Here is a 26,633-nt window from a genome sequence, read left to right on the forward strand (position 1 = left end):
TGTGCACTTCAGAAAATAACAAAAAGGGATGCTGTAGGAAAATAGTTTGAGGAATGAGTACTCTACAGACTTCACAACTAATCTGATGCAGAATTTACCTACACACTGGACATGGGGAAGTCTGTGAATGTGATATACTTTGACTTTATCAGAGCTTTTGATATGATCGCCCACTTGCAAGTTAAGGATTGGATAAATAGACTGTAAAGTGGGTAGAAAGCTGGCTAGATTGTCAGGCCCAACAGGTAGTGATCAACAGCCTGATGTCCGATTGGTGGTTGCTTTCAAGTGGAGTGCCCCAAGTATCAGTTCTAGGGCTGGTTTTGTTCAACATCTTTATTAATGATTAGTGTGAGGGGATGGATTGCACCATCAGCAAGTTTGCAGATAACGCTAAGCTAGGGGGAAAGGAGATACATAGGAGGGTAGGAATAGACTTCAGAGTGACCTAGACAAAGTGGAGGATTGGGCCAAAAGAATCTGATGAGGTTCAACAAGGACAAGTGTAGCGTCCTGTACTTGGGATGGAACAATCCCAAGCATTGTTACAGGCTGGGGACTGACTGGCTAAGCAGCAGTTCAGCAGAAAAAGACCAGGGGATGGGAAACTGGATATGAGTCAACAGTGTGCCCTTGTAGCCAAGAAGGCTAACAGCATATTGGGGTGCATTAGGAGTAGCGCTGCCAGTAGATCTAGCGATGTGATTATTCCCCTTTATTCGACACTGGTGAGGCCACATCTGGAGTATTGTGTCCAATTCTGGCTCCCTGCCCCCATTACAGAAATAATGTGGACGCATTGGAGAAAGTCCAGAGGAGGGCAACAAAATGATGAGGGGGCTGGAGCACATGACTTATAAGGAGAGACTGAGGGATTTGGGCTTATTTAGTCTACAGAAGAGAAGAGCAAGGGGGGATTTGAGAGCAGCCTTCAACTTCCTTAAGGAAGTTCCAAAGAGGATGGAGAGAGGCTGTTCTCAGTGGTGGCAGATGAAAGAATGAGGAGCAATGGTCTCAAATCGCAGTGGGGAAGCTCTAGGTTGGATATTAGGAAAAACTCTTTCCCTAGGAGGGTGGGGAAGCACTGGGATGGGTTCCCTAGGGAGGGGGTGGAATCTCCATCACTAGAGGTTTTTAAGTCCAGACTTGACAAAGCCCTGGCTGGGATGATTGAGTTGGGTTGGTTCTGCTTTGGGCAGGGGTTGGACTCAATAACCTCCTGAGGTCTCTTCCAACCCTAGGATTCCATGCTGATTTGACAGACACCCTGGGTCCATATAAAGTGCAGCACTTAAAGCCAATCCTCTTACTGATTCTTGCCATTGGAGAATATCCACATCACAGCCATTACTATAATCCCACATGGAAATGGAGGAAAACCCCTGCAATACACAGCACTAACTGACTTTATTTGCTTTCCAGAAGGCTCCAGGTTTGCATACTGCACTGGGGTGGGCCTACACAGGAGGAGGAGGTGAGCTATATCTCCCCTGCAGGTACGGCAAGCTACCTTTCCTGGAGCTAATGGCTCTGAGCTCTGGTGATCCCCCACCTGTCTTTGTACTAGTTACATGGGCTTGACTGTGAGGATTTGCTGTAGCATTTGGGGGACCTTTTTTTAAAAATATATTCACAAAATTCAGAACCATCTGGGTGGGTTTTTTTGCACATTTACTGAACCCCTGTCTGGGCTGAGTTGAAGCATGACAAATTTCAGAGCCAAAGAATCACTGTTGAGAAAATAATAAATGTCCAAAGGCAGCCTCCTAGAAGGACAGCACCCCCAGCCTTCACTACGACCGACAGCTTTTTATAATTCCCCTTTGGCATTATGTTTAACTCTCCTAAAGTATTTCTTACCAGCAGATCCATGTCTGCTGCTCATGAGTGTCTGCTTGCTAATCCGTGGGCCGGATTCTACTAACTGGATAGCTCTAACTCCACTGGAGCTGGAGGAATGAGAGCGGGATATTCTCAGCACGCATCCAGCTGTGCTAAAAGGTAGGCACCCCCTTTCCATACTTGTTACCCTTTTGTCTGAAGTGCCTCTAACATGGGCACCAGACGTCACAGGGTGCAACACTTCCACTGCACTGCAGGTTTTGCTTTCCTCACACACTGGCTCTCCTGCAAGAATTCTGCAGCACTGTGTTTAACCCATCTCCTATTCTCACACCCATGCCTGCCTCTCCACGCCCTTGGCCAGCATCTCTCTGTCCAGCAGCCCAAGAGAGCCACAGCTCCTCCTTGAGCCAGGTCAGCACCACCGCTACAACTGAGCAAATACCAGATGTCGTTACACCCCCCAGGATCTTGGTGACTACATGACTCTCCTCACTGGCTTTCAAAAAGCCATCCCCAAGTCCGATGCATCCCTGACTCAGGCCATCTGAGCAGTAACATAACCCCAGAAGGAAACTGTTACAAAAGGAACCCCTGCCTGATACCCAATGGTACAGAAGCTAATTTCTTTGCCAGTTATTTTGTCTTTTTCTAGTATTACTGGAAGCCATTTCAAATGGTCGCTGGCTGTGAGAAAGATGATACTGCTGTGGCATGGAAATCCTTACTTGCAAAATACGAGTGTCATTAATTGTTTAAAATAGGGGTTTATTTTATTTTTCATTGTGTAGAATCAAAATACGATTTTTCCATCTCTTCTCACAGATTTCTGGCTTTAATGGGTGTTGCTGGTTGTCTATCTACTGGACCAAACAGCACAGCAACATGCAGTTTTGTAAAAAATGGGGTTTTGTTTTATTTTTCAGTGTATAGAATCAAAGGAAGATAAAAGTTAAAAGAAATATCCAGGGCGCTTTTATTTCTGACTTACTTTCCTGTGAAGTCCTTCAATCTCGCCCTCAAGATGTTCTCTCTCTTCTCTGGTTTGGTTCTGAGTCTCCCCCAGAATCGATTCTAATTCTTCATTACGTTCAATCAAATCCTCGTGTTCCCGCTGCAGCTTCTGTAACTTGTGCAGGAGCTGAAAATTCCTGCCCTCGATGTCTTCTATTACCTTTTGGCACCTAGACACCAATGACAAAGGTGCTGTAACTGCTAAATTAACATATAATCACATATCTAAGTCATTACAACCCTTCATGCACCTGGCAGAGACCAGCCACTGGACAGGAGTCTGAGAGAAACACACAAGCTCTCCATCAAGTATTTTATAAACTCCAGAGATGAGCCATGTGCGCCCCGAGTGATTGCAGGTCTGGACTCTGGTGACCAAAGGTGAAATAAACTTAAAATTTCTTACAGGTATTGCTCTATCCCAACTTGGGTCCCTGCCAACTCTTTAAATAGCTCCCTGCTGGCTCTTGCCAGACCTGTATACTGTTACCTCTGCTGGAGACCCCCATTGCAGTCCCACTCCCAACATGACTCACCTTAGCCGTATCCTGCTGCACCTTAGCCTCAACCCCTGCTTGGGTGAAGATGGCAGGCCTATTTAGAACTGATGGGGATGGTGGGCACCCTCTAGTCAGGTGTGGGGGCACCTGAAAAGCAGCAAGGGGCAACTGCAGGCCATTCAGCGACCCATAGAGGGATGGAAACAGGCCTGGACCCTCTTTTCCTAGGTGAATCCACATAGGTGGGACAGGTAGCAGGCCCCCTCCTCACTTGGCCTGGTAGCAGCTGCGATGGCAGGGTGGGAAGAAGTGACGTTTTGACCCTCTAGCAGACCTGAGTCTGGAAGTTTAACTTGGCAAGCAAAGGCTTGCTAGGGGGTTGCAACACCACATGGTACCAAAAAAATAAACGACAACAACAAAGCATCAGGACTTTGGGCTAGCAAAGGAAATGCAGACTGGAGACCAGGGAAGCCTCCTGATGGCATAATCTATCAGACTACAGAGTTGTTTCCAAAGCGTGCACTGGAAGCCGCATTACCTAAGAAATGTTAATATGAGGCTGGAGAAAGCCAAGAACGTGCTGGGCAGATATCTCCTGCCCTGGCCCTGGGCTTTGGGGCCAGCTGAGGGCTGCCAAGGTTTATGATTTATGAACAAATGAACAAAACTAACTTTAAAAGGCCTTTTATAGCACCCAGGAAATGCTCCCCTCCCAGTGATGTTAACAAAAGGAGAAACCTGCCCTGGGAGCAATAGTGAGTTCCTGAACTGGGCTATGTGGAGGCAACGAACACTAGGAGGTGACCACTGGAAGGAAAACTCGCACTGTCCAGATGGAGATTTTGAAGCCAACATGAATCAGATTCACTTGTGTTTTCAGTCTGAGTTTGGTCCAAGCTGCAGCGACTTTGCTGCTCCTCCGGGCTTTCTGCATCATTCACCTTTTATGAACAGTCTCACTGTTCTGCGCTCTTCTTTCCGGACCCGAGTCAGCTTTGTCTAAAGCGCATTCTTCTTCCAACCTTGTTGGATCCTTTTCAGCCTGCATCTAAAGAACATATTTAAAGTCAGCAGAGGTTTACAAAAAACATGCAGGAGAAATCTTGGAAAAGGCTGAATCCAAGCATACCCTAATGCAGAGTTTCCCAATTTTATTTGGCCATGGAACCCTTTTAAACTTAAAAGAATTTTGCGGAACCCCTAATAACAATCTTATGTATGGAGCTGAAAAGGTAGACCACAAATAAGTAAAGATAATAATAAACAAATGCTAAACAAGGTCATGAGATCATCATTTAGTTTAACTGCACATATTTAAAAACAAAAATCACATTTAATGGGTATAAAAAATAAAGCTCCATTTGTCACGGTTACGTTTTAAATACCAGAAATCACGTGACTATACTGAAGTAACTCCCATTCAAGCAACTGGTTTGACAGCTGAAGCTTCGACTTTGTCCGACGTGGCGCTAGTGTGTTCGTATTCAGTCACCCACAGGATCCACGCTCCCTGAGAGTGAGTGCGGGGATTTACGGTGGTATAGAACAGGCGATTGCATCACTGACTGCACGCGCAGCATTGAGTAGTGACATCATCTTCCCCACTCTCTGGCTAAGCTGGCATTACACAGGGACACGTATCGTGGCAAACACACAGGCAAATTGTTTTCAATAAAATTCATAAATGCTTAAATATTATTGTTTTAAAAAAATCATAAAACGTTATTGTCATGGAATTTTCTCGTGGAACCCCAGGGTTCCGCAGAACACCATGTGGGAAACACTGCCCTAATGCATAAGGTTATAGTACAGATATAGAGGAAGCAGAATTTTCTGCATCGTTCCCATGAGGAATGTAATGGAGCCAAGGAGGCTACACCAGTTTACACTAGTGGAGATTTGTTCATAACTTTAAATGCGTTCTGAAGCCCCATATGCCCTGAGGTCAGATGTCTCCATATCACTGAGAAACACTCACATTCTAGAATGGATTTAATCAATTTTGTCTAATTAGCATGAGAGCACAGCTGTGCTTCTGCGTATTCATGGTATATTTATGTTTTAAGACTAAAGCCCATTTATTTAAAACAATTTCTTGCATGGCAACCTGAAAGTCAGCTGTTGAAAATACCTGCAGCGAGCAACATGCATTTTTTTCTGTTTCATCCGTTCCAGAGAATAAAAGTCCCGATTTCTCATGCTTTTGGTATTCACTGATCTCTTCTTTGAGCTTTTCGACCTTTAAAGACAAAAACAGTTCCTTATATTTCCATTGCACCTTCATCTGGCGATGTGAAGGCACTTTACACCTCACAGCAAATAAGGAAAAGGAAAAGAAGCCCAAACAATTATCCATAACTAGGTTTTAAAAGCACATTATGCAAAATCAGGAACATTGTTTTTAATCAAAAATATGCTAAGATAATGCCCCACCAACTGGAACAAACAGTCTAAAATCTGTACTACACAAATAAATTTTGTATAAAATGTATAGGAAATTGTAGTGGGGTGGCTACCCTGCTCTGGCCAGAAGGAGTTAAAGCAAGCTGGAGAGAGCCTGCGCATAGCCCTGGCCAATCAGAGAGGCCCATGGAAGGAGCCAATCAAAAGGCAGGTTGCCAAGGTAGCCTTGGTTATAAGGAGCTGCTCAGCAGAGCAGAGAGCTGTTGGGGTCCTGACCAGTGAGGGTGCAGGACCAGCTCCCAGGATAGGAAAAGCATCTTTGATAGAACAGTGCTGGGCATGCTAGAGGAAAGGCTGCTAGCTCCCAGGCTCTGGTCTTGATCAAGGGCCAAGAGGATGTAAGGGGTCATGGGGAAGGGGCCCAGGGAGTGGGAGGTAGTAGAGGAGAGAGAAGGAAGGCAGGACAAAGCTGCTACCACAGGGCCCCTAGAGCAGGACCCAGAGTAGTGGGCAGGCCTGGGTCCCCCCCACCCTTGCACTGCACCTAGCCACATTGAAAAGAGGCCTTTATAGACTGTGGCTTGCTCCTGAGGCAAGGGGGCTTTGAGGCTGCAGTTGGCCACAGTGGCAGGTGAGATTAAGGACTGCTGATACCCCTGGAAGGGGGCAAGAGACTGGAGGAATGGGCACTGCTGAGGGGCAGTGTCGTGAAGAGGACGCCGTGCTCCTGGGAGTGACGTGGATCCAGAAACAGATTAAACTTCGGGTCCTATTAGCATCAGGAAGAGTTTTGCCATTGACTTTACTTGCACACTTTAAGCACCCTCATTGTCCATGCTGATGCCAAATCTGGAACATCAACCTGGGATCAGCCAGGCCGCATAGACTGTCATGGCACCTGTGACAGGCCTGGCAAAGAATAGCAGCCCAAGGAAGGTCCCGTGGTTGGTGGCCTGCAAGAGGACCTTTAGGGAACTAAAGAAGTGGCGGAGCCAGGAAGCTGTGCTCACCCACTCTGACTTCACCAAGAAGTTTACACCCCAAAGAGAGATTTCCACAGGGTACCTGGGTGCAGTGCTACACCCAACGTGTACCTCAGCATGAAGTTGTTCCTGCGAGAAACCACCAACTTGATCACTGACAAGGGGGCCCTACCAGTGAAATAGGCTGTGCAGTCCTTAAGCTACTAATTGTGGAGGGACTGGTTTTTTGGATACAGACTGAGCATGCACTGTTGTGGGAGCTGGACACCATAACAGGCACCAGGATTATGCAGTGGTGCCTCTCCTTGCAGCCGTATAGCTTCGAAATCCTTCACCGGGAAGGGAAGGATCACAAAAAATGCAGTTTTCTTCTTCAGAAACCATTCCCCCACACCCATGAACCGCAGGATTGTGCTCTAGCACCACTTCTCAGGGAGATGGAGTATGACAAAGGATATAAACTCCTCCCTGGACACAGGAGGGGGTTAAGGAGCTATCCTAGTCTCAGGAGGCCTTGCCCCTCAGCCTGGCCATGTCTACACTAGGAAACTATTTTGAAATTAGTCAATTTGACTTAACTCCAGATTTAACAGATTCAAACTAGCGTACCACACTACGGGGAAGCCTCAAAAGTAGTCTGAGGCAGGCTCCGTTAATGTGGGTGCACTACATCAACTTAGAGCCCCAGGAAGCACTGCGGAGTAATTAAGTTTGAATTACTCTGAGGAGTCGTTATTTTGAAATAGCAGCCCTGGGGCATCCACACTACTGCTATTTCAAAATAGCTATTTCGGAATTAAGCGTTACTCCTGACGAAAAGCCGGAGTACAGATTTCGGATTATGCAGCCCGCTAGTTCAAAATAACGGGCTTGGTAGTGCGAACCGCAGTTCCTGCTAAGGTGCGCATCTGCACGCCTATGCCCAAAATATTCTTCCCCTGCCTACCTCCTCTGGAGAGCTGCACAGCAGCTGCTCCTGTGGGCAGTCTCGGCTGAGACGGCATGCTGAGGGACCCACTAGGGCAGGGGGCCAGGACCTACTGCAGCCTCGTGGAGGCAGGGAGGCCTGCTCTGGTAGCCAGGGTTGGGGCTGGGAATAGGACCTGCCACATTGCAGGGGGGTGTCTGCTCTGGTAACTGGGAACAGGACATACCACGTGGCTGGCATGGCGGGGTCTGTTCCGGCAGCTGGGAATGGGACATGCTGCATGGCAGGGCGGGGGGTTCTGCTCCAGCGGTTGGGAATGTGTGTGTGTCAATAAATTGGGTGCCACCATGGCACACATCCAAACCAGTGCACATGACCTCAATATGCACAAGCCAAAACTCACTCTGCTCATGGCTGGAAAATCTTAGCAGGAACTCTGGTGTGGACGCTCCACTTACAAATTCAACCTGCGGGGGGTTACTTTGAATAAAGTCCTAGTGTAGACCATGACCCGGTGGTAAGCATGCCAGGTAGCAGGTGGAGTATAAATGGCAGCCAGACAGCTCGGTCACAGCTGGCAGGCCAGTGAGAGGGGCATGCTCTAGGACAGTGGTCCCCAACCATTGGAGGTTGCCGGGCACCAGGGGGCGTGGAGCTGTCTGGAGAGGGATGCAAGAGCCTCATAGGACCCTAGGTCAGAACCCAGTGGAGACGAAGGGCCCATGTCCCTCAACCCTACAGAGAACTAAACCCACTATGTGGGGCTACTGCCTGTGAACTGAACCCGCTTGGCCGAGCTGGTGATCCTGCCTAGTTCATGGGTGACCCCCAGAACTGTACCTGTTAGGCAGAGCTGCCCTTGAGAGTGGCACCCACTAGGCGAGATTGCTGCCAGAGATGAACCACTGGGTGTCCCTGCAGCCTTGGAATCTAACACTAGGCAGGAGACATTGCCTCCCACCGACAGGGCCTCATGGGCTCATGCCCAACCCAATTTGGTATCTTTATCAATGACCCCAAAGAAAAGCTAAAATCGCTGCTGCCAACATTTGCATGTTATTCAAGGGGCAAATGACACCGAGGACAGGCTAACAGAGACCGACCTGGATCACATGGCAAGCAGGACACATAACACATCACGCTTTTTAAAGCCCCACTTGAGTAAAGCGCATGAGCAATCCCACCCTTCCTTAGCATAGCCGTACCGTTGTGTTTAGGCTTAACCCCCATTGCAGGCACTAGGAGAGGGGCGGGATTTCATTGCTTCGCTTGTGGGTGCCCAATGTGAGTCTCTTGGAGCACTCACAGCTCCCACCAATTTCACCTGGAGCTCTGGGTGCTCAGTGTTTCCAGCCTCCCTGCGGCTCATGGTCTCAGGCCTTAGGAACACGTTACAGGACCCCCCCCCCCCCCCCCCCCGTCTGACTGTTTCTGCTTGTATGGACACGACCTGGGAAACGGGAGATTAACCAGTGGGAAAGGAGGGCCGAGGCACAGCACCAGGCAAGGCTAACGGCGATGGTGGGACTTACACAGCTGAGTGCTACCGCTGACGAGGAGGATGGATTCCCTACCAAACAGCACGGTGACGGAGACTTACCAGTTCCAGGAACACTTTTCTTTCCGAGTCAAGCGAGCGGACCCGATTGCGCAATGCCAGGATCTCCTTGTCCAGCCGGTTATTGTATTCCATGGCCTTCTGCAGCTCAGTCCTATCTAGACTCCAGCAAGTGACATGAAAACACTTAGACAACACATGGCAGGTGGCAATGGAGTCAGGGCTGCCTTTACCTGGCCCTTGCTGCGCATCTGAGCTCAGAGGTGGGCACAGGAGAGTAAGGCCCCTGAAAGGCAGAACTTTTGGGTGTGTGCAGCTTCCCTCCAGTGGCTGGTACACAAAGCAGAAGGGGACCATTCGCGAGCTCGAGGAGCTCTACCTTAGCTCAAATGGCAGGGGCTTGTTAGTTTTGGAACAAGGTTCTAGTCCCAGATCTGCTAGTTCAATGGTGGGCAAGATACAGCCTACAGATTGGATATGGCCCGCCAAGCCTTTTAATCTGACCCGCCTGTCCCTGCACCACAGAGCAGGCCGCTCAAAGTGGCTAGCTCAGGCCTGGGCAAAATATGGCTTGCAGGCTAGATCCGGCCCTTTCTTTAGGGCTGAGCTTGATCTTGCTCGCACGAGGCATAAGGGAGCAGTCGACAAAAGCTTCCCCTGTCGACCAATCCACATCTTGACTGCCGCGCTGCGCCGATGATCAGCTTAGGTGGCACAACGCGGTGGCCATTTTTATTTTAATGAAGTGGGGGATATTTAAATCCCCGCTTCATTGACTATGTTGGGCAGTCTATTTTACATGCCTCTGTCAGCAGAGGCACGTAGTCTAGACATACTTAGTGGGGGAAGTCAGGCCGGGTGTGTTTTCAGGGAGTAGTCTTGGGTAAATAGATCTGGACAGCTGGCATCATTCTGGGGTTATGGCAATTTAGCCTAATCCAGCTCGTCCTGGAGGAATCCGTCCTCAAGAGCAGGGAGGAGTTCTTTCTACAAAAGGAGAGGCTCCAAAATAATCTAGTTAGTCGAACGCACAGAAGAGTATCTGGGCCATGAGCGCTTGATAAAAGTGGTGCAGCACGGGGGCCTTAGCCCTGGCGCAGGTTACAGCAACAACCGGAAGGACATGCTCTGTCTTACACCAGCCGGGCAGAGCTCCCTCGGGTCCATTCTCCAGCTGAGCACAGACCAGCAGCAATTCAGCACAGCACAAATCAGCTCTGCCACTGACAAATCCTGAGCAGGACTGAGAGTCGTAGCAGCTGGTTCTGCTGATGAATAGCTCCTGCACACCAGGCTAATTCTCACTCACCAGATCTGCCTGCTTTTTGGCCCATCCAGGAGCCAGGACACTCGAGAGGATTTGGACCCATTATTAAGGTCCCTAAGGGTGCGTCTACACAGCACTGTAACTCCAAATTGTGTATCTTATTTCCATGCTATTTTGAATTAGCCTATTTTGCCATTTGGTGCTTTCTACATGGCGCCAAATTTCGAAACAAAGCGCTATTCCAAAACGTCTCTTACTCCTCGTAGAATGAGGTTTACAGGGACGGCGGAATATCGAGCCCGAAATAACAGGCTGGCTGTGAAGACACGGGATAGCTATTTTGGGATACCCTGGTATCCTGAAATAGCGCTGCAGTGTAGAGGCACCCTTAGTCAGCCTGACCTTCCCAGGTCAGCACAATTCATTCTGCAGAAGGACACATTTGTAATTAGTGACTGAAAGGTCCCGGGCAGTGTAAAAGGGGGGTGAGGTCTGTTCAATGTGAGCACAAGAGCACTTCACTTTCCTGCTCATGGGAGATATACAAAAAACTAACAGCTTTGGGAAATGTCCTTACTCAACCAACAGCTGCTAAAGTTCCTCACAAAACCCTGCATTTTACTGTGCGCAGAAAAAAACAGAGCTGGTTAGCACAGGCCCAGCATGGGCATACATTGTGCGCTGTTAGTATAGTACCTACAGTGTGCCAGTAAGTCCCAGCTAGTGAAAATGAGAACCAATTCTGCAGCAGTGGTGGGTAATAACCCGCCTGCAGGCCAGATGCAATTCACAAGAGTTAGCCCCTAGGGGGCCGCCTGCACTTTATTTACATGCACCTCCGCAGGTATTGCTCCTTGAAGCTCCCGTTCACCATGGGTCACAGCTCCTGGACAATGGGAGCTGCAGTATGTGGCGTGGGACCAGGACACTGCTTCCCAGAGTTTGTCTAGACTACGGGGTTTTTTCAAAAAAAGTGGCCTTTTTTCAAAAAAAGTGGCCTTTTTTTGAAAAAAACTTCCCCTGTGTCTAGACTGCTGCTGTGTTCTTTCAAAATTAAATCGAAAGAATGCAGCATTTTTCAACCACGGAAAGTGGAATAGGCAAATCCGCGGGGGATTTAAATATCCCCCACGGCATTTGCATTAACATGGCAGCCGCTTTTTTCCGGCTTGGGGAAAAGCCGGAGAAAAGCGCCAGTCTAGACGTTATTCTCCGGAAAATAAAGCCTTTTCTGGAGGATTTCTTATTCCTACTTTCATGATTTGAAATACTAGGACATGATTTGAAATACTAAAATTATTCAATTTTATGGTTTGGTTGCACTTTATAGACTAACAAAACATGTCGATGGTATCATGAGCTTTCGTGGGCTTTCGTGGGCACAGCCCACTTCTTCAGTCATCTCCAGTCATCTGAAGAACTGGGCTGTGCCCACGAAAGCTCATGATATCATCTGCATGTTTTGTTAGTCTATAATGCTACCAGACCATTTGTTGTTTCAATAGTTTGTGTTAGCAGCACAACATTAGAAATTTTTCTAGATTTGAATTTATATATCTAACACACCTCTAAGTAGAGCGTCTCAGGAAAAAACAACAACCCTTTTTTCATTTTCATCTAACGCTTCAGTTGGAAATGTCAACCTTTTGTTAAAAACTGAAATCTATAACCCAGAACTGTTGAAAACCAACACATTTTCAGGTTTTAGTTGAAAATGTTGGGCATGTGGATTTTCAGTTTTCCGGTGAAATATAACAATTTTTCAAGGAAAGTACATGCTTTATGCAAAAATGTTCATGCATCTGAAAACTCAATTTTCTGTTAAAGTTTTGACAAAAGCTTTCCAGCCAACCAGGTTTGGAGGTAACATTGGCAGATGCATTAGCAAATGTATGGCTTACCACTGTCTTTCAGCTTGTTCAACTCTTCTCTTGGGCTCTCGGATGTTTGCGGAGCCAGCAGCAAAGCAGGATCTAAGAGCACAACAGAGAAACTGTCTCAACTAATGATAACTGTTCATCCATTTTCTAGAATCCTCTTCTATAGCTTTTCATTCATAAAATTCAAACCTAAAATTGAGCTCAAAAGGAGTTCGAAGAGCACAAAACTAGACCAGTGTTTCTCAACCAGTGGTACGAGTACCCTTAGAGGTACTCGAGAGAAGTCTGGGAGGGTATGTCATCACAACTGAAATTTGGAGAAAACTGAACTTTTGTTTTAAGTTTTACAGCTCTATATTATTTTTGTACTTTTTATACCAAAAAATTTGATTGCCCGCCCGGCTACGATTAAATTGTTTAAACAAATGTGTTGCAATGGTAGAAAAAAACTGTGTGTGTCTGAAGCCTGTAGGTACTGGGGGTACTTATAATTTTTTTTTGAAAAAGGGGTACTTTATAAAAAAAGGATTGAGAAACACTGAACTAGACCATAGGACATGATTTGAAATACTAAAATTAGCAGCCACCAACAAAAGGAAATAATGTACTAGACTGAAAATTGCTTAATAAGGATCGTACACTTTTTATTAAACTTGAACAGGCTTGCAGGAGTAAACACTGGTTCTAGATGGACTTTCTCTCAAATAAATTGGGGATCCCACTTGACTTTCTATGAATAAATCTAGGTACAAGGCATTTAGCTTTTAAAATCTACAGGGAGGACTGAACACCCAGAAACACAATTATTGCTAGTTGTCATAACTTCCCTTGAAAAGTTCAATATGATTCTGAACACTAACATTCTAAGCACAACACAGCACAGAAACACATGAAACATTAAAACCCTAACTACAGCATAGAAAGCCAAACACGAATTCCTACTTTTATGCAGATTACAAAGCCGAGCATGCTCATCATAAACAGAGTCTCACTGGTTCAGGGCACACAAGGTTCCGCTGGGAAAGAAAGCCAAATTCAGTAGCTCTGTCCATGATCTGGAGAAATATCATTTGGAGGCTGTGACGCACCGCCGAGTGTGTGCCCTTTGATGCATGTATGTCAATCGATCAACATAGGAGGGCTGAAAAACGCTGTGCAGAGAAATTGCTCGCAAGCCTTGGAATAAAGCACAGCCTGTGACTGACTGCTCTGGCTGCGGATTGGAACTGCTTAGTGACTTGGGGGAAGTGCCTCTGTGTGTACATATAGGCTGATGTGGTCAGGCACATGCCAGGTCTCTGCAAGTGGATTCCATCTGGAGTCCCAGTGAAGCAGGAGGATACTCAGCCTGGGCACCTGTCAGCCCCTCAGATATCGTATTGTAGGACAAGGAACTCCAGCTGATCATTTTCATATGCTGCTTGTACAAATTCTCAGCTGGGAGGAAGAATTTAGTCAGAAAAATATGTCTGACAAATAAGAATGATTGAAAAACACAAGACGAGGTGGCCCCAACACTATAATCTCACAACTGAGGGGAAAGGCTGTGCTAGTTAAAAAGCTGCCCAGGTTTAGAGAGGAAGTGAAGGCAGCTATAAAATAAAATAACATACAACAAATAGAAGAGGGGGGAAATTAGTGGTAATGAATGTCAATTAGAAGTTTAGAATTCTAGAAAATTGCTGAGGGAAGCCAAGGGACACAAAGACAATTCTATGGCAAGAGTTAAGTAAGTTAAGTTAATAAGGAGATTTTGAAATATACTAAGAAGAATCCTCAGAATGGTACTGGCAGAACTATCAATAGTATTTCAGAAAAGGCAGAAATGTTTAATAAATACCTCTGTTTTGTATTTAGGGGAAAACAGATGATATAGTCTCATCATATGGAGATGATAAACACTCTTTCATTTGCACTAATATTTCTGGAGGATGTTAAATAGAGGCTACTAAAGTGAGACCTTTTTAAATTAGTAGATCCAGGTAACTTCCATCCAAGAGTTTTAAAGTGATGTCTAGGAAGCTCTCTGGACCATTAACAATGGTTTTCAACAAGTCTTGAAACACTGGGTAAGACCCAGAAAACTGGAAGATGTTGTGCAAGTTTTTTAAATAGTGTAAACGGGATGACTCAGATAACAATAGGCTTGTCAGCCTGACACCAGGCCCAGGTAAGAAAATGGAACAACTGTTACGAGATTTGATTAATAAAGAATTAAAGGAGAGTAAAGTAATTAATGCATATCCACGTGGGCTTATGGAAAAGAGATCTCGTCAAACTAATGTAACATCTTTTTTTGAAGAGATGCAAATTTGATTGAGAAAGGGAATAGCAATGACAGAACAGATTTGCCAAGGGTTGTGGCGGATTCCCCATCACAATTTTTAAATCAAGATTTGATGTTTTACTGAAAAAGCTCCTCTAGGAGTCTCTGGCCTGTGTCATCCATGAGGTCGGACTAGATTGGGGTGGACGAGATACGGCCTCCAGGCCAAATCCAGCATGCCAACCCATTTGATCTGTCCCGTGACCTCCCCACCGGGGACAGGGGAATGCGTGAAGTTGTTCGCTGTTCAAAGCGGCTGGCGGCTCCCTCCCCCGCCAGAGGAATGTGGCACCTAGAGGGCGACACCAGCCATTTTGAACAATGCATAACTTCGCGCACTCCCCACCCCCAGATCCCAAATGGCCTGGGGGCGGGGAAGAGCACAAAGTCTCCTCCCCACACCAGGGGTGCATAGCACGTACAGGGAATCACCAGCTGTTCAAAATGGCTGGTAGTTCCCTGGAGGCGGGAAGTTTCCTCCCCCTGCAGGGGCGGGGCTGAACCCAGAGGGAACAGCCCCTTCCACCCAAGGCCCTGCCCCTTCTGGAAGTGCCGGCCCATGACCACTGGCAAAATTCGGGAAGTGGCCCCCCTGCTAAAATTACTGCCCACCCCTAAACTAGATGATTGCAGTGGTCTCTTTGGCCTTAGGATCTCTGAGATAGCAGGAAAAGCCCAGTGGTGGTGACTGGGAGAAGAGGAGATCTTCTCGAGCCAGCCCTAGGAAGGGCCAGAGCCTAACCAGAGGTTGCCTTGAAGCTGCCTGGAGGGAAAAGTAGGCTGGGGCTTTAGGAGCCAGTGTCAGACTCCAAAGGGCAGATTGGCCTGGTGCAGGACCTTTTTGCTTCTGTTCATTTGTCCTGTAGCGAGTCAACGTGGCCTCCCACTGACCCGGAAGGGGACCTACTCCCTCAGATCCCTTGGTGGGTGGGGCTGGATCGTCTTACCCCCACCCACAGGAAGCAGAAGGGTGGGGGTGGGATGATAAAAGAAAGGGCTGAGAGCTCAGTCAGGGTATGTCTACACTACAGTTTTGTCAGAAAAACAGCTGTTTTTCCGATAAAATTTGAGGAACGTCCACACTGCAATCGCGTTCTTCCGAAAGAAAATTGAAAGAACAGAGAGGTTTTTTTGACATTGGCAATCCTCATTCTATGAGGAAGAAGCCTTTTTCCGAAAGAGCTTTTTTGGAAGAAGGCATGTGTGGACAGGGAAGAGGGAGTTCTTTTGGAAGAAGAGGAAAGAGGACAAAGCACAGGTGCCCTGGTGGCCACTCCGTCCATAGTAATCACAGCCGAAATGCGAGAGAGCGTCCATTCAGTGCGGATGCTATCTTTCGAAAAAGCAGATCGCTTTTTCGATGTGCTATTGCAGTGTGGACGCTCTCTTTCGGAAGAAGTTTTTCTACAAGATCTCTTCCAGAAAAGCTTCTTCCAAAAGAAGCCTGCAATCTAGATGTAGCCTCAGAGCGCAAGCAAGCCAGACGCTCTCCTTAGGCTCCCCAGAAGAAAGGCACAGCTGCCCCGCCCTAGGAGGTACGACTGGGTTGGACCACCTCGGCTGCTGCCAGGCCCCGAAGATGGGCCAAGGCCACCCTGACCACCGCCAGGCTCAGAAGACTGGCCGAGATAGCCAGGGCTATTTGTTTGTTGCCCTGCCCTGACCAAGGGAGTGGCCTTTATGAACCACTGCTCTGTCTGTACCAGGCCTGAGCCCTAAACTGTTTCAGCCTTGCCCTGAGCGAGGGCCGGGACATTAAAACTGTTATTTAGCTGGGCAGTGTGGTGAGTCAGCGTGGCCTCCCGCTGACCTGGATTCAGAGGCACCCACCCTTCCACAAAAGAGTCCAAGTAGAAATGGGTTATAAGAGGTGGTTAAATGATTCACAGCAGTTTCAATAAAGAGTCGACCAATTGTTTCAATCCATTGTTATCAACTGTTAAAGTCCAATAGGTTGCTTATGGTTCATTATAATTTAGAGCAACGTCTAAGGTTGAGTTAAGAATCTCCTGTCCTCCTGTCTGTGACATATTAACAACACCTATTAGCTGATTAATAAACCTCTGTTAACGAGTGGAACCTTTACATACTGCGTGTCCCTTCCCTTTCCTAAAATGGATTTTCCAGACGCGTTTCTTGAGTTAGTTTTGGGAGGAGGAGGTTAAAACTCCCCTCTAATCTGGCCTGAGCAGCCCCAGACATTGTGGTGCAGCAGCTGCGCTCCCTGAGATAAACAGCCCCTCAGAAAGTGCTCACGTCTCACCTGCTGACCTAGGGCAATACCTACAGCACTATTAGGGCAGCCTCAGCAAGTGGCAAATACGTGCGACACCCTCCTCTCCAGCAGCTGTCCAAAGCCTCCTAAGCCCCACATCCTCCCAGGTGGGCTTTGTGGGCAGGATGGTTTGACAGCAAGATGCAAGATGAGGAGCTTGTCAATGTGGCGGGAAAGCAGGGAGGGCGTGACAGCTGGTGGACACACGGGGAAGCAGAGCCGTCGTCCAGAGGCCTCGGAGTGAGGGCAGAAGGATCTGAAATGCATCCTCTGAGAGGTGCCCAGGGAGCGATCCCTTCTGCCCTACTTGAAGGCCCTCTCCACTGTCCCCGCTGCTGGCCAGGGAGCTGAACGGCCTCCAGTGGATGATGGGCTCTGTTCGCCCCATCACACCATGTGAAAGGCTTTACCAGGCTAATGTGTGACAGATGGACAGTGTGGGGCCAGGAGACTCTCTCTGGGGCTATTCTCAGAGGGTCTGTCTACACTACAGCGCTAATTCGAACTAACTTAATTCAAATTAGTTAATTCGAACTAAGCTAATTGGAACTAGTGTATCTAGACCTAAAAACTAGTTCGAATTAGCGTTTTGCTAATTCGAACTAGCATGTATGTCCACATTGAGTGGACCCTGAACCGAAGTTAAGGCTGGCTGGAAGCAGTGCTGGCAGGGCATCAGATTAGGACTTAGAGCGTGGAGCTGCTGCCTCAGGCTAGCCGAGGGCTGTGCTTAAAGGGACCCGACCCCCACCCCGGACAGACAGTTGTCAGGGGTTCCCCGCTCACTTGGCTAACTCGATGAGGGACAGCAAAGCAGTCCTGGCTTGGAGTGCCCTGAATGCCCACACTTGGCACATCACAGCACTCAGCCATCAGCCCGGCTGCACTTGCCGCAGGCTGCCATCCGGAGGGGGGGGTCAATCAAGTGGCTTCAGGAGAGCTTCCACCCCGAGGAGCCCGCAGAGCCACCCCAGTCCTCCCCATCGGGGGCTCGTGCCCCATTCCGCCCTCACCTCCTTCCACTTACCCCTCCCTAGCCCCCCTTCCTGATGTACAAAATAAAGGACACGTGTGTTCAAAAATAGAAACTCTCTTTATTGAACAAAACTCGGGGAGACTGGGAAAAGGAGGTGGGAGAGGGGAAGAGAGAGGGTGGGAGAGGGGAGGGCAACTAAAATGATCAGGGGTTTGGAACAGGTCCCATATGAAGAGAGGCTAAAGAGACTGGGACTTTTCAGTTTAGAAAAGAGGAGACTGAGGGGGGATATGATAGAGGTCTATAAAAGCATGAGTGGTGTGGAAAGGGTGCATACAGAAAAGTTCATCATTAGTTCCCATAATAGAAGGACTAGAGGACACCAAATTAAATGAATGGGTAGCAGGATTCAAACTAATAACAGAAAGTTCTTCACAAAGCAAATAGTCAACCTGTGGATCTCCTTGCTGCAGGAGGCTGTGAAGGCTAGAACTAGAACAGAGTTTAAAGAGAAGTGAGATAAATTCATGGAGGTTGGGTCCATGGAGTGGTATTAGCTAGGGGGTAGAAATAGTGTCCCTGGCCTCTGTTTGTGGAAGGCTGGAGATGGATGGCACGAGACAAATGGCTTGGTCACTGTCTTCAGTCCATCCCCTCCAGGATACTTAGTGTTGGCCGCTGTCGGCAGACAGGCTACTGGGCTAGATGGAGCTTTGGTCTGACCCAGTACGGCCATTCTAAGCTCAGGGTCGGGGGTCTCAGTGGACCACCTTGATTTTCATGCAAACCTGCTCCTGGGTGGCCAGGCTGGCAGCTATCCTGCCCTAGACGGCCACTTTCCTGTGCCTAGTGCGGAGGTCGTGGATGAGGTCCACAATGTCTACACTAGACCAGGCGGGCGCCCGCCTCTTGCGGACCTGGGCAGGCTCCCGGGAGCTGCCAGCCTGGTCCCGGGAAGAGGCGGAGGGCTGGGTGGCAGCAGGTGGCTGGCTCGAGCCGTGCAAGGTGCAGGGTCTGCTGGCTGGGTGCTGGCAGGCTTGCACCTGGCACGGGCACCGTAGCCAGCCCGTGCCCCTTTAAGGGCTCCGGGGCCGGGAGGGGGGCAGAAGAGTTTCCCTGGTGGTGCCCAGAGTGGCCACTAGGGAAAGCTGGGGAGGGCTAGCCTCCCACTAGTTTGAATTAAGTGGCTACACAGCCCTTAATTCGAACTAGTTAATTCGAACTAGACGTTAGTCCTCGTGGAATGAGGTTTACCTAGTTCAAATTAAGCGCTCCGCTAGTTCGACTTAAGTTCGAACTAGCGGTTTGCATGTGTAGTGCCTATCAAAGTTAATTCGAACTAACGTCTGTTAGTTCGAATTAACTTTGTAGTGTAGACATACCCAGAGTAACAGGCAAGACTGACAGAGAATAGGACCTGATTTTCACAGGCATCGAGCTGTAGGCGGTGCAAGCGATCAGCACTTCTGAAAACCAGGCCCATTAAAGGCTAGTAACTATGTCGCATGTGGCTCTAATTTACCGGGTTTGCTTTGCTCCTTTTTCTGCATGTCCAGTTCATCTGTCAGCCGGCGGATCTCTTCGTGAGCCATCTGCAGCCTTCGTGCAGCCTCATCCAGGTCTCGCTCCACCCGCCTTCGTAACACTTTCTCTCTTTCCAGCTCTTCGTTATGGGACTGAAACAAAAGCAACGCTCACAGGACAAAGGAAAGCAATTGCCCTGTCTGCACTGACAAGCAGTGTGCATTAGTGCTTGGGAAATGGGGACACACTAAATAGGCATGTGAGAGCTACTGCTCAGGCCGTACATGGACTTACTGAGGCAAGCCCATTATGTAAGCATGCTGAAGTGTGTGTCATAGCTGCAATCTTGCACCTAATTTTAAGGAATGGTGTTTTCCAGATGAATCCCCGGGGGATAAAAAGGATAGAAACACTTTCTCCCTTGAGGACCACTGTTAGTCAAGCTGTATTTTCATTCATAGATTCCTACATGTTAAGCCAAGAAGGAACTATGAGATGTAGCATGACTTCCAGAAGGCATCCCGTTTAGATGGAGAACCTTCCCTTGGGAGTTTGTTCCGATGGCTGATCAACTGTGCATTCTTTTTAGTGCCTTTGGCTTGATAGGGGAGGGGAGACTGGGTGGGGCTGAGAGTACCCAAGCCAAGGATGAGAACAGCCTAGCCCCAACGGAGAGTTGTAAGACTGGTTAACACAAGGCACATGGCAGTGGTGCCTCACTCTCCAGTCCAGAGGGAGGCCAGGCCACTCTACTTCACCACACATACTTTCTTATGTTCCGAGGGAAGTGCCTTTTGCTCAGACTTTCCAAAACAATTCACACTGGGGCACTTCCTTTTCCCATTTGCTTTCCCTGTTACTCCTTCCATCCTGTGCTTCTATTGCCAGATTTTCAGCTTCCATGTCTATTGTTTCCACCTCTCTGCTTCTTTCCCTTCCTACTTCCTGCCTTGTCTCACCTTTCTTCCCACTGCCCCTCCATGTCTTTCCCCCTTCTCCTCCCAGATCTCCCTTCCCCCAGAATTTCACTTCACTTTTCCCTTGTCCTTTCCAGATGTCTTAAGCTGGAGCCTGCTTCTTCATTCTAAGGTTTGTGGCTCAGGCTGGGTTAGCTTCAGGTACATGGGTCTGTCAGCTAACAGTGATCACCTCCTGTTATAGTCTGCATCAGCTCCTGAACTGTGAATGTTTTTTATTCAGGAGCCGGGGGCATTTCCCACTGGGCACACTCTTGGCAAAAAGGTAATTTCAATTTATAGCTGTTCTCATCCCAGTTGACCTGCATCTGCTTTACCTCCCAAAGTCACATCTCTGTGGGGAATCCCAGGCACACACTGTACTGGAAGCAAAGGGCTGCATACATGTCTTACCTTGTCCATTGTCTCTTTAGTATGTTGCATGGATTCATGTTGTTGCTGAAGTTCATCTTCTAATGCCTGGTGGATATGATCAAACTTGTCCTTGCATGAAAAGACGTGTTAATAAGCCAACACCATTAAAAAGCCTGCTATTAATCTTCCCTGGATAGTGATATGCAGCCTTTTAAATGTTAACTTTATCTTAACTAGCCATCAGTTGTAATCATAGCTTATATTTTAAAGGGGCCTTTAATCCAGACAGATTCCAAATTGTTTAAAGAGCCCTCACTTGCCTGTCGCATTCTGCTGCTTATTGGGATCTCTGCAGGTTCTCTGCTTTTTTAACCTTGTGATGTCACAGGCCTCTTCCTTTTACATCCTATGGGCTCAGCCCTGCACAAAAAAATACACTGATACCGAATATGCTCGACCGACTCTACGTGGATAAAGGTGGATAACTTCCCCATGTGCCAGTCAGCCTGCATCACAAAAACTTAATTACAACCTCTGAATTCCTCTGGAAACATGAGCCACACATCACACTTAAATCTGTGCACTCACATCAACACCGCAAAGATTAAAAAACAACAATGGTCCTCGTAAGCCACCCGGCTCAGTCCTGGACCCCAGACCTGTGCGCAGGCCCATAAATGTGCCTTCAATTCCAGGCCTTGATGCAGGGTAGGGCAGGTAAACAAATGCAGGTCCACAGTTTAAGTAGGCCCAGGCCCTGGTACAGGGCAGGGCACACAAACAGACAGTTCAACAGTTGGTAAGCCCAGGCCCTGGGGCAGGGTGGGGCAAACAAACAGACAGATCACTGGCCAGAGAGGGAGAGACTGCCACCCAGTATGTGGAGTGGCAGGGGGAACACGGACCCTCCTTACTCCACTGCGTCCCAGCCCAGGGCCCTAGCAGTGGCAGCCTGAAATCAGCAGGGATCCTGCCCACAACACACTGACACACTACAGTCCAATGAAGTCAGCCTGACAGTTTTCGGCTTCCTCATGGCCACTTCCAAACGCCTCCTCGGAGTATACCTGGCTCCACGGTCCCGGGAGGTCCTTGGGGCTGTTGGGGTCTGAACCCTCAGGCAGGGTTAGAAACGTTTCCTTGTCGATATGGGGGCCTGGCGGTCTGGGTCAGTCCTCAGCTTCAGCCAGGTCTTCAGTGGCCTCCTGCTTTGGAAGCGTGGGGCAGGCCTTTGCTTCCTCCGGCAGCTGGGGCCCTACTGAGCTCCTGACTGGGCTTTTATACTGCTCGCCCCCTTTGCTCCAAGGGAATTAAAGTACCAGGACCAGGCATGGCCCACCTGGGCTTGGAGAGGGGTTCCTCCCATTCTGGGTCAGTGAGTAGCCACCTCTGCTCACTATATCCCCCCCACCCGCTTTAGTCCAGCTCCCAGTCTCCAGGACTGGGCACTTGATCTTCCCCCATCCGGAACAGACAGTCTGCGTTTGCATTTTCCTGTCCAGCTCGGTGCTGTAGGGTACACACATACTGTTGTAAGGTGAGACACCATCGCATTATCTGTGCGTTGAAGTGTGTAGCCACTTTAGGGGTACCTGATCAGTGACTAGTGTAAGAATCCCTGAGGAGTTAGTAACGTAGGGCCTCCATCACCCATTTAATAGCCAGGGTCTCCTTCTCAATGACTGAATAATTATGCTCCCTAGTGAAGAGTTTTCTGCTAATGTAGATGATGGCGTTTTCCTCCCGCTCCATGTCCTGAGAGAGCACTGCCCGCAGCTGGACCTCCGAGGTGTCTGTTTGCACGATGACGGGAGGGTTGAAGTCTGGGCTGAACAAGACGAGTTCTTTACACAGCAACTCCTGGGGAAGACTCACTTGGGTGAACTTTCCTTTTAGATGACATATTCTGAAGAAGTGGGTTGTGCCCACAAAAGCTCATGATACTATCAATATATTTTTTGGTGCTACTGGACCATTGTTGGTCTTTAAGTATTTTTAGTTACAGACTAACATGGCTACCCCTCTGAGACTTTTAAACCCAGCAAAGGTTGTAATTAAGATTTTGCATTTCACTGTGATGGAAGTGGATGTGTTTGTGTGTAGAGCATTTCTGTACCTGGAACCTGCAAAGGGTGTTCCTGGAGGGACTTCAAGTCTGTCCATGGAGACATGCTGTGTGGTCATTAGAGTATCATTAAAAGGTGTCCCACAACCAACATTCCTTCTAAGCTGCGCGGCAGCACGGCCCTGCAGCTGCTTAATGAGCCCGCCCAGCCAGGTGCTCAGGACTCGCACAGGAAGCTGCCTGGCTGGGGGACGGGCAATTCTCCCTCCGCAACAGCAGAAGCTTCCTACTGAGGGCACGGCAGTGAGTCTCTCCCAGCCCGTAGGGACACGTCCCCTCCCTACCAGCTGGGAGAGACTCACTGCTCTGTCCTCAGCAGGGAACTGCTGCTGTCACTGAGGGAGAAATGCCCCTCCCCCAGCCAGGCAGCTCTGTGCACAAAGCCCTGAGCCCCTGGCTGGGCTGGGTCGTTAAGGAGCTGTGGGGTCGTGTTGCTGTGCAGCCTAGAGGGAACCTTACTCATAACTTGGCATTTCCTTTCTTATAAAGGTTTGCATCATGAGGGATGGTTGGTTCACTTGCTCAGCCTTAATCCTTTTGAACCGCAAATTTCGCTGGACTACGTGATTATATTTTAATGTGGAACTTGATAACTTTGAATATCCTGTAGCAGAAATGAACAGTTTTCATCCGACTATAATGACCTTTGTGATGAACGGTTGTATTCATACTGCTTTTTTTTTTTTTTTTTTTGGCTGAAGAAAATTTACAACAAATTTACCACCTCTCTCCATGGGAGAAGTATAGATTAGAATATTAATAGTTTTCAATCCAAAATTCTGTACTGGCGTTAGACAGGGAGAGTTTATTAATGCATCAGACTAAACTCAAAGAGCTGCTCAGAGGGAACATAAGAACATAAGAACGGCCGTACTGGGTCAGACCAAAGGTCCATCTAGCCCAGTATCCTGTCTACCGACAGTGGCCAGCACCAGGTACCCCAGAGAGGGTTGACCGAAGACAATGATCAAGCGATTTGTCTCCTGCCATCCCTCTCCAGCCTCTGACAAACAGAGGCCAAGGACACCATTTTATCCCCTGGCTAATAGCCTTTTATGGACCTAACCTCCATGAATTTATCCAGCTTCTCTTTAAACTCTATTATAGTCCTAGCCTTCACCGCCTCCTCTGGCAAGGAGTTCCACAGGTTGACAACACGCTGTGAGAAGAAGAACTTCCTTTTATTAGTTTTAAACCTGCTACCCATTAATTTCATTTGGTGTCCTCTAGTTCTTCTATTATGGGAACTAATAAATAACTTTTCTTTATCAGCCCTCTCCACACCACTCATGATTTTATAGACCTCTATCATATCCCCCCTCAGTCTCCTCTTTTCTAAACTGAAAAGTCCCAGTTGTTTTAACCTCTCTTCATATGGGACCCATTCCAAACCCCTCATCATTTTAGTTGCCCTTTTCTGAACCCTTTCCAAGGCCAAAATATCTTTTTTGAGGTGAGGAGACCACATCTGTACACAGTATTCAAGATGTGGGTGTACCATAGTTTTATACAGGGGCAGTAAGATGTTCTGGGTCTTATTTTCTATCCCTTTCCTAATAATTCCTAGCATCCTATTTGCCTTTTTGACCGCCGCTGCACACTGTGTGGAAGTTTTCAGAGAACTGTCCACGATAACTCCAAGATCTCTTTCCTGATTTGTCGTAGCCAAATTAGCCCCCATCATACAATTTGCAGTGTACATCAAGAAGTTTTATTGGCCTTGCAGAATGCAGGAACCATGCTATACATTCCTGAATACTGGCACCTTTTCCGTTACCTATTTACTTTTATATAGAGAGATGGCGCACTCTTATATCAAGTCTCTTAGACATGGCTGTTATGGCTGAAATGGTAATCACACTAACAAGTCTTCCTTTTGCTGGTTTTGATATGAATCATGTTTTGGAATAAACAGCCTAAATATATGAGGGCCTGTGAAACTAAAATTTAATAGCCAGGCAACTTTTTCAGGCAAGAGTTTTTCTTCTAAAGCATTTCCTATTTCTTTGAAGGATTTTTTCAAGACCTTTATGAACCTAGTCCCGAAGTCCTTTCTCAGTCCCCATTTATTCATAGGTTTATCAGATCTTCTAGTTAAGTTACAAGTCTCATGATACACAGTGTTTTACTTAAATCCTCTTAGCTTTCTTTTTTTTAAGTTTTTGTCCTTAACTTATTAAGATTGTGAAGATTCCTCTAAAACTAGAATGCATTTAAAAAGAAAACACTTGATTTTTTTTAAAGCTCATGATTTTTAAGCTATTCTCACAACTCTGAGGGAGACATGATCACGAAATCTTGCTCATGGAGTCATCAGAAATACCGGGGCTAGTGGGAAGCCACAATTACCCAAATAAGACTTCTCAATTGATCCTTACAGGTTTTCTTTTTCATAACAAAGCCCTCAGTATTCTCTCCTTTTATAGAAAATTTTTTTCAATTATTCAATTCCAGAACTATGGAGCAAAGCATTTGCGAAGATGGATAGGTAAAAATTAGTATGGAAATGTACTTCAGTTTTAAGAATCCAGAGGCTTTTTATAAATGATAGAAATGTTCTTAATTTTAAATAAACCCTGAAAAAATCCTTAATTGTCCCTTTGATAGGGCTACTTTAATAAACACCCACTGTTGATTTTGATACCTGAAGTTGTGCCGCACACAGTCCATCGACGTAGCTACGTGAATCTAGCTTTTGGTCTGCAATCTCTAATTTCTCCAGCAGCGTAGTTCTTTCCACCAGTAAATAAGCAATCTGTTCGCTGGGACTGCTATGAGCTATCTCAGATAAGCCTTCCTGTTCCAGCATTTCCTCCACCTCCTTCAGCTGGGCTTCTGAAAGAAACACAGCAGAGCAATGAACAATCATTAGTGGCTCTGAGGGGTAGCCATGTAAGTCTGCAACTTAAAGAAACTTAAAAATTGAGTGGTCCTGTCCCACCTTAGAGACTAACAATATATATATAGTGTATCATCAGTGCATGAGTTGGATTTGCAAAACTGCCTGATACCCACTACCTATCACCTGGCCTCTTTAGGTACTTTTAAAGCCCCCACTTGCCGACATGTGGAGCTGAGAACATTCAACACTAATAAACGTGGCTAGATTTTCAAAAGCACTTTTACTCCTAGCAGCTTCCATTGTTTTCAAAGGCTCTGAATAAGGCAGAGATTCTATGGAAAAATAGTGTGTGATCATGTCATCAATAAGCAAATTAAGGTTGCAAGGACAATCTTAATTCTGGTTTAGCCTACCTCTTGAGAGCTTGATCCTGCAACCTTAACTGTGCTTTGAATGTACAGAGAAAAGGTGGGTAAGGTAATCTTTTTCATTGGACTAGCTTCTGTTGAGGAGCAACTTTCAAGTTTACACAGAGCTCCTCTTCGGGCCTCCTTTCAATGTAGGCTTTATTTATGTAATTTCCAAATTGAAAAAACAAAAGTAAACAAAACCAACATTCCATCATGTGAGTCGTACTGAACCTAAGTTGGGTCCTCAGCAGGGACCAGCATTAGTGTTCCCTTTAATTTTTTATGTCCATGTGCAGAATGAATTTTGTTATGTGCCAATTATTTGCGACCCATCGCCTCCTTATTGGTGCACATAATAAAAGTCATTCTGCACATGGGCAATCTGTGGCAGGGATGGGGCCAAGAGGTTTGGTTTGTGGGAGGGGGCTCGGGACTGGGGGGATGAG

The 26,633-nt window shown here is 47.4% G+C and overlaps 1 protein-coding gene across 10 annotated transcripts in view; it reads right to left on the reverse strand.

Annotated features, from left to right (window-relative positions):
- CCDC30 (coiled-coil domain containing 30) overlaps window positions 1-26,633 on the reverse strand; it is a 114,521-nt gene that overhangs the window by 53,361 nt on the left and 34,527 nt on the right. For 9 of the 10 annotated variants that reach the window (XR_016347805.1, XR_012897362.2, XM_075906716.2 and 6 more), the window contains 8 exons: window positions 25,580-25,770; window positions 20,850-20,939; window positions 19,478-19,631; window positions 12,400-12,471; window positions 9,274-9,389; window positions 5,491-5,598; window positions 4,301-4,407; window positions 2,834-3,026 (listed from right to left, as the gene is read on the reverse strand). Coding sequence is in view for 8 of the 10 variants with exons in the window: in XM_075906716.2 (XP_075762831.2) it covers window positions 2,834-3,026; window positions 4,301-4,407; window positions 5,491-5,598; window positions 9,274-9,389; window positions 12,400-12,471; window positions 19,478-19,631; window positions 20,850-20,939; window positions 25,580-25,770 (1,031 nt within the window). In the remaining 2 variants the exon portion in view is untranslated. The remainder of the gene's footprint in view (window positions 1-2,833; window positions 3,027-4,300; window positions 4,408-5,490; window positions 5,599-9,273; window positions 9,390-12,399; window positions 12,472-19,477; window positions 19,632-20,849; window positions 20,940-25,579; window positions 25,771-26,633) is intronic. The other variant, XM_075906717.2, reaches the window with a different exon arrangement.

This window comes from Pelodiscus sinensis, chromosome 24, assembly GCF_052426305.1.
Source record: "Pelodiscus sinensis isolate ZL-2025 chromosome 24, ASM5242630v1, whole genome shotgun sequence".
NCBI lineage: Eukaryota > Metazoa > Chordata > Testudines > Trionychidae > Pelodiscus > Pelodiscus sinensis.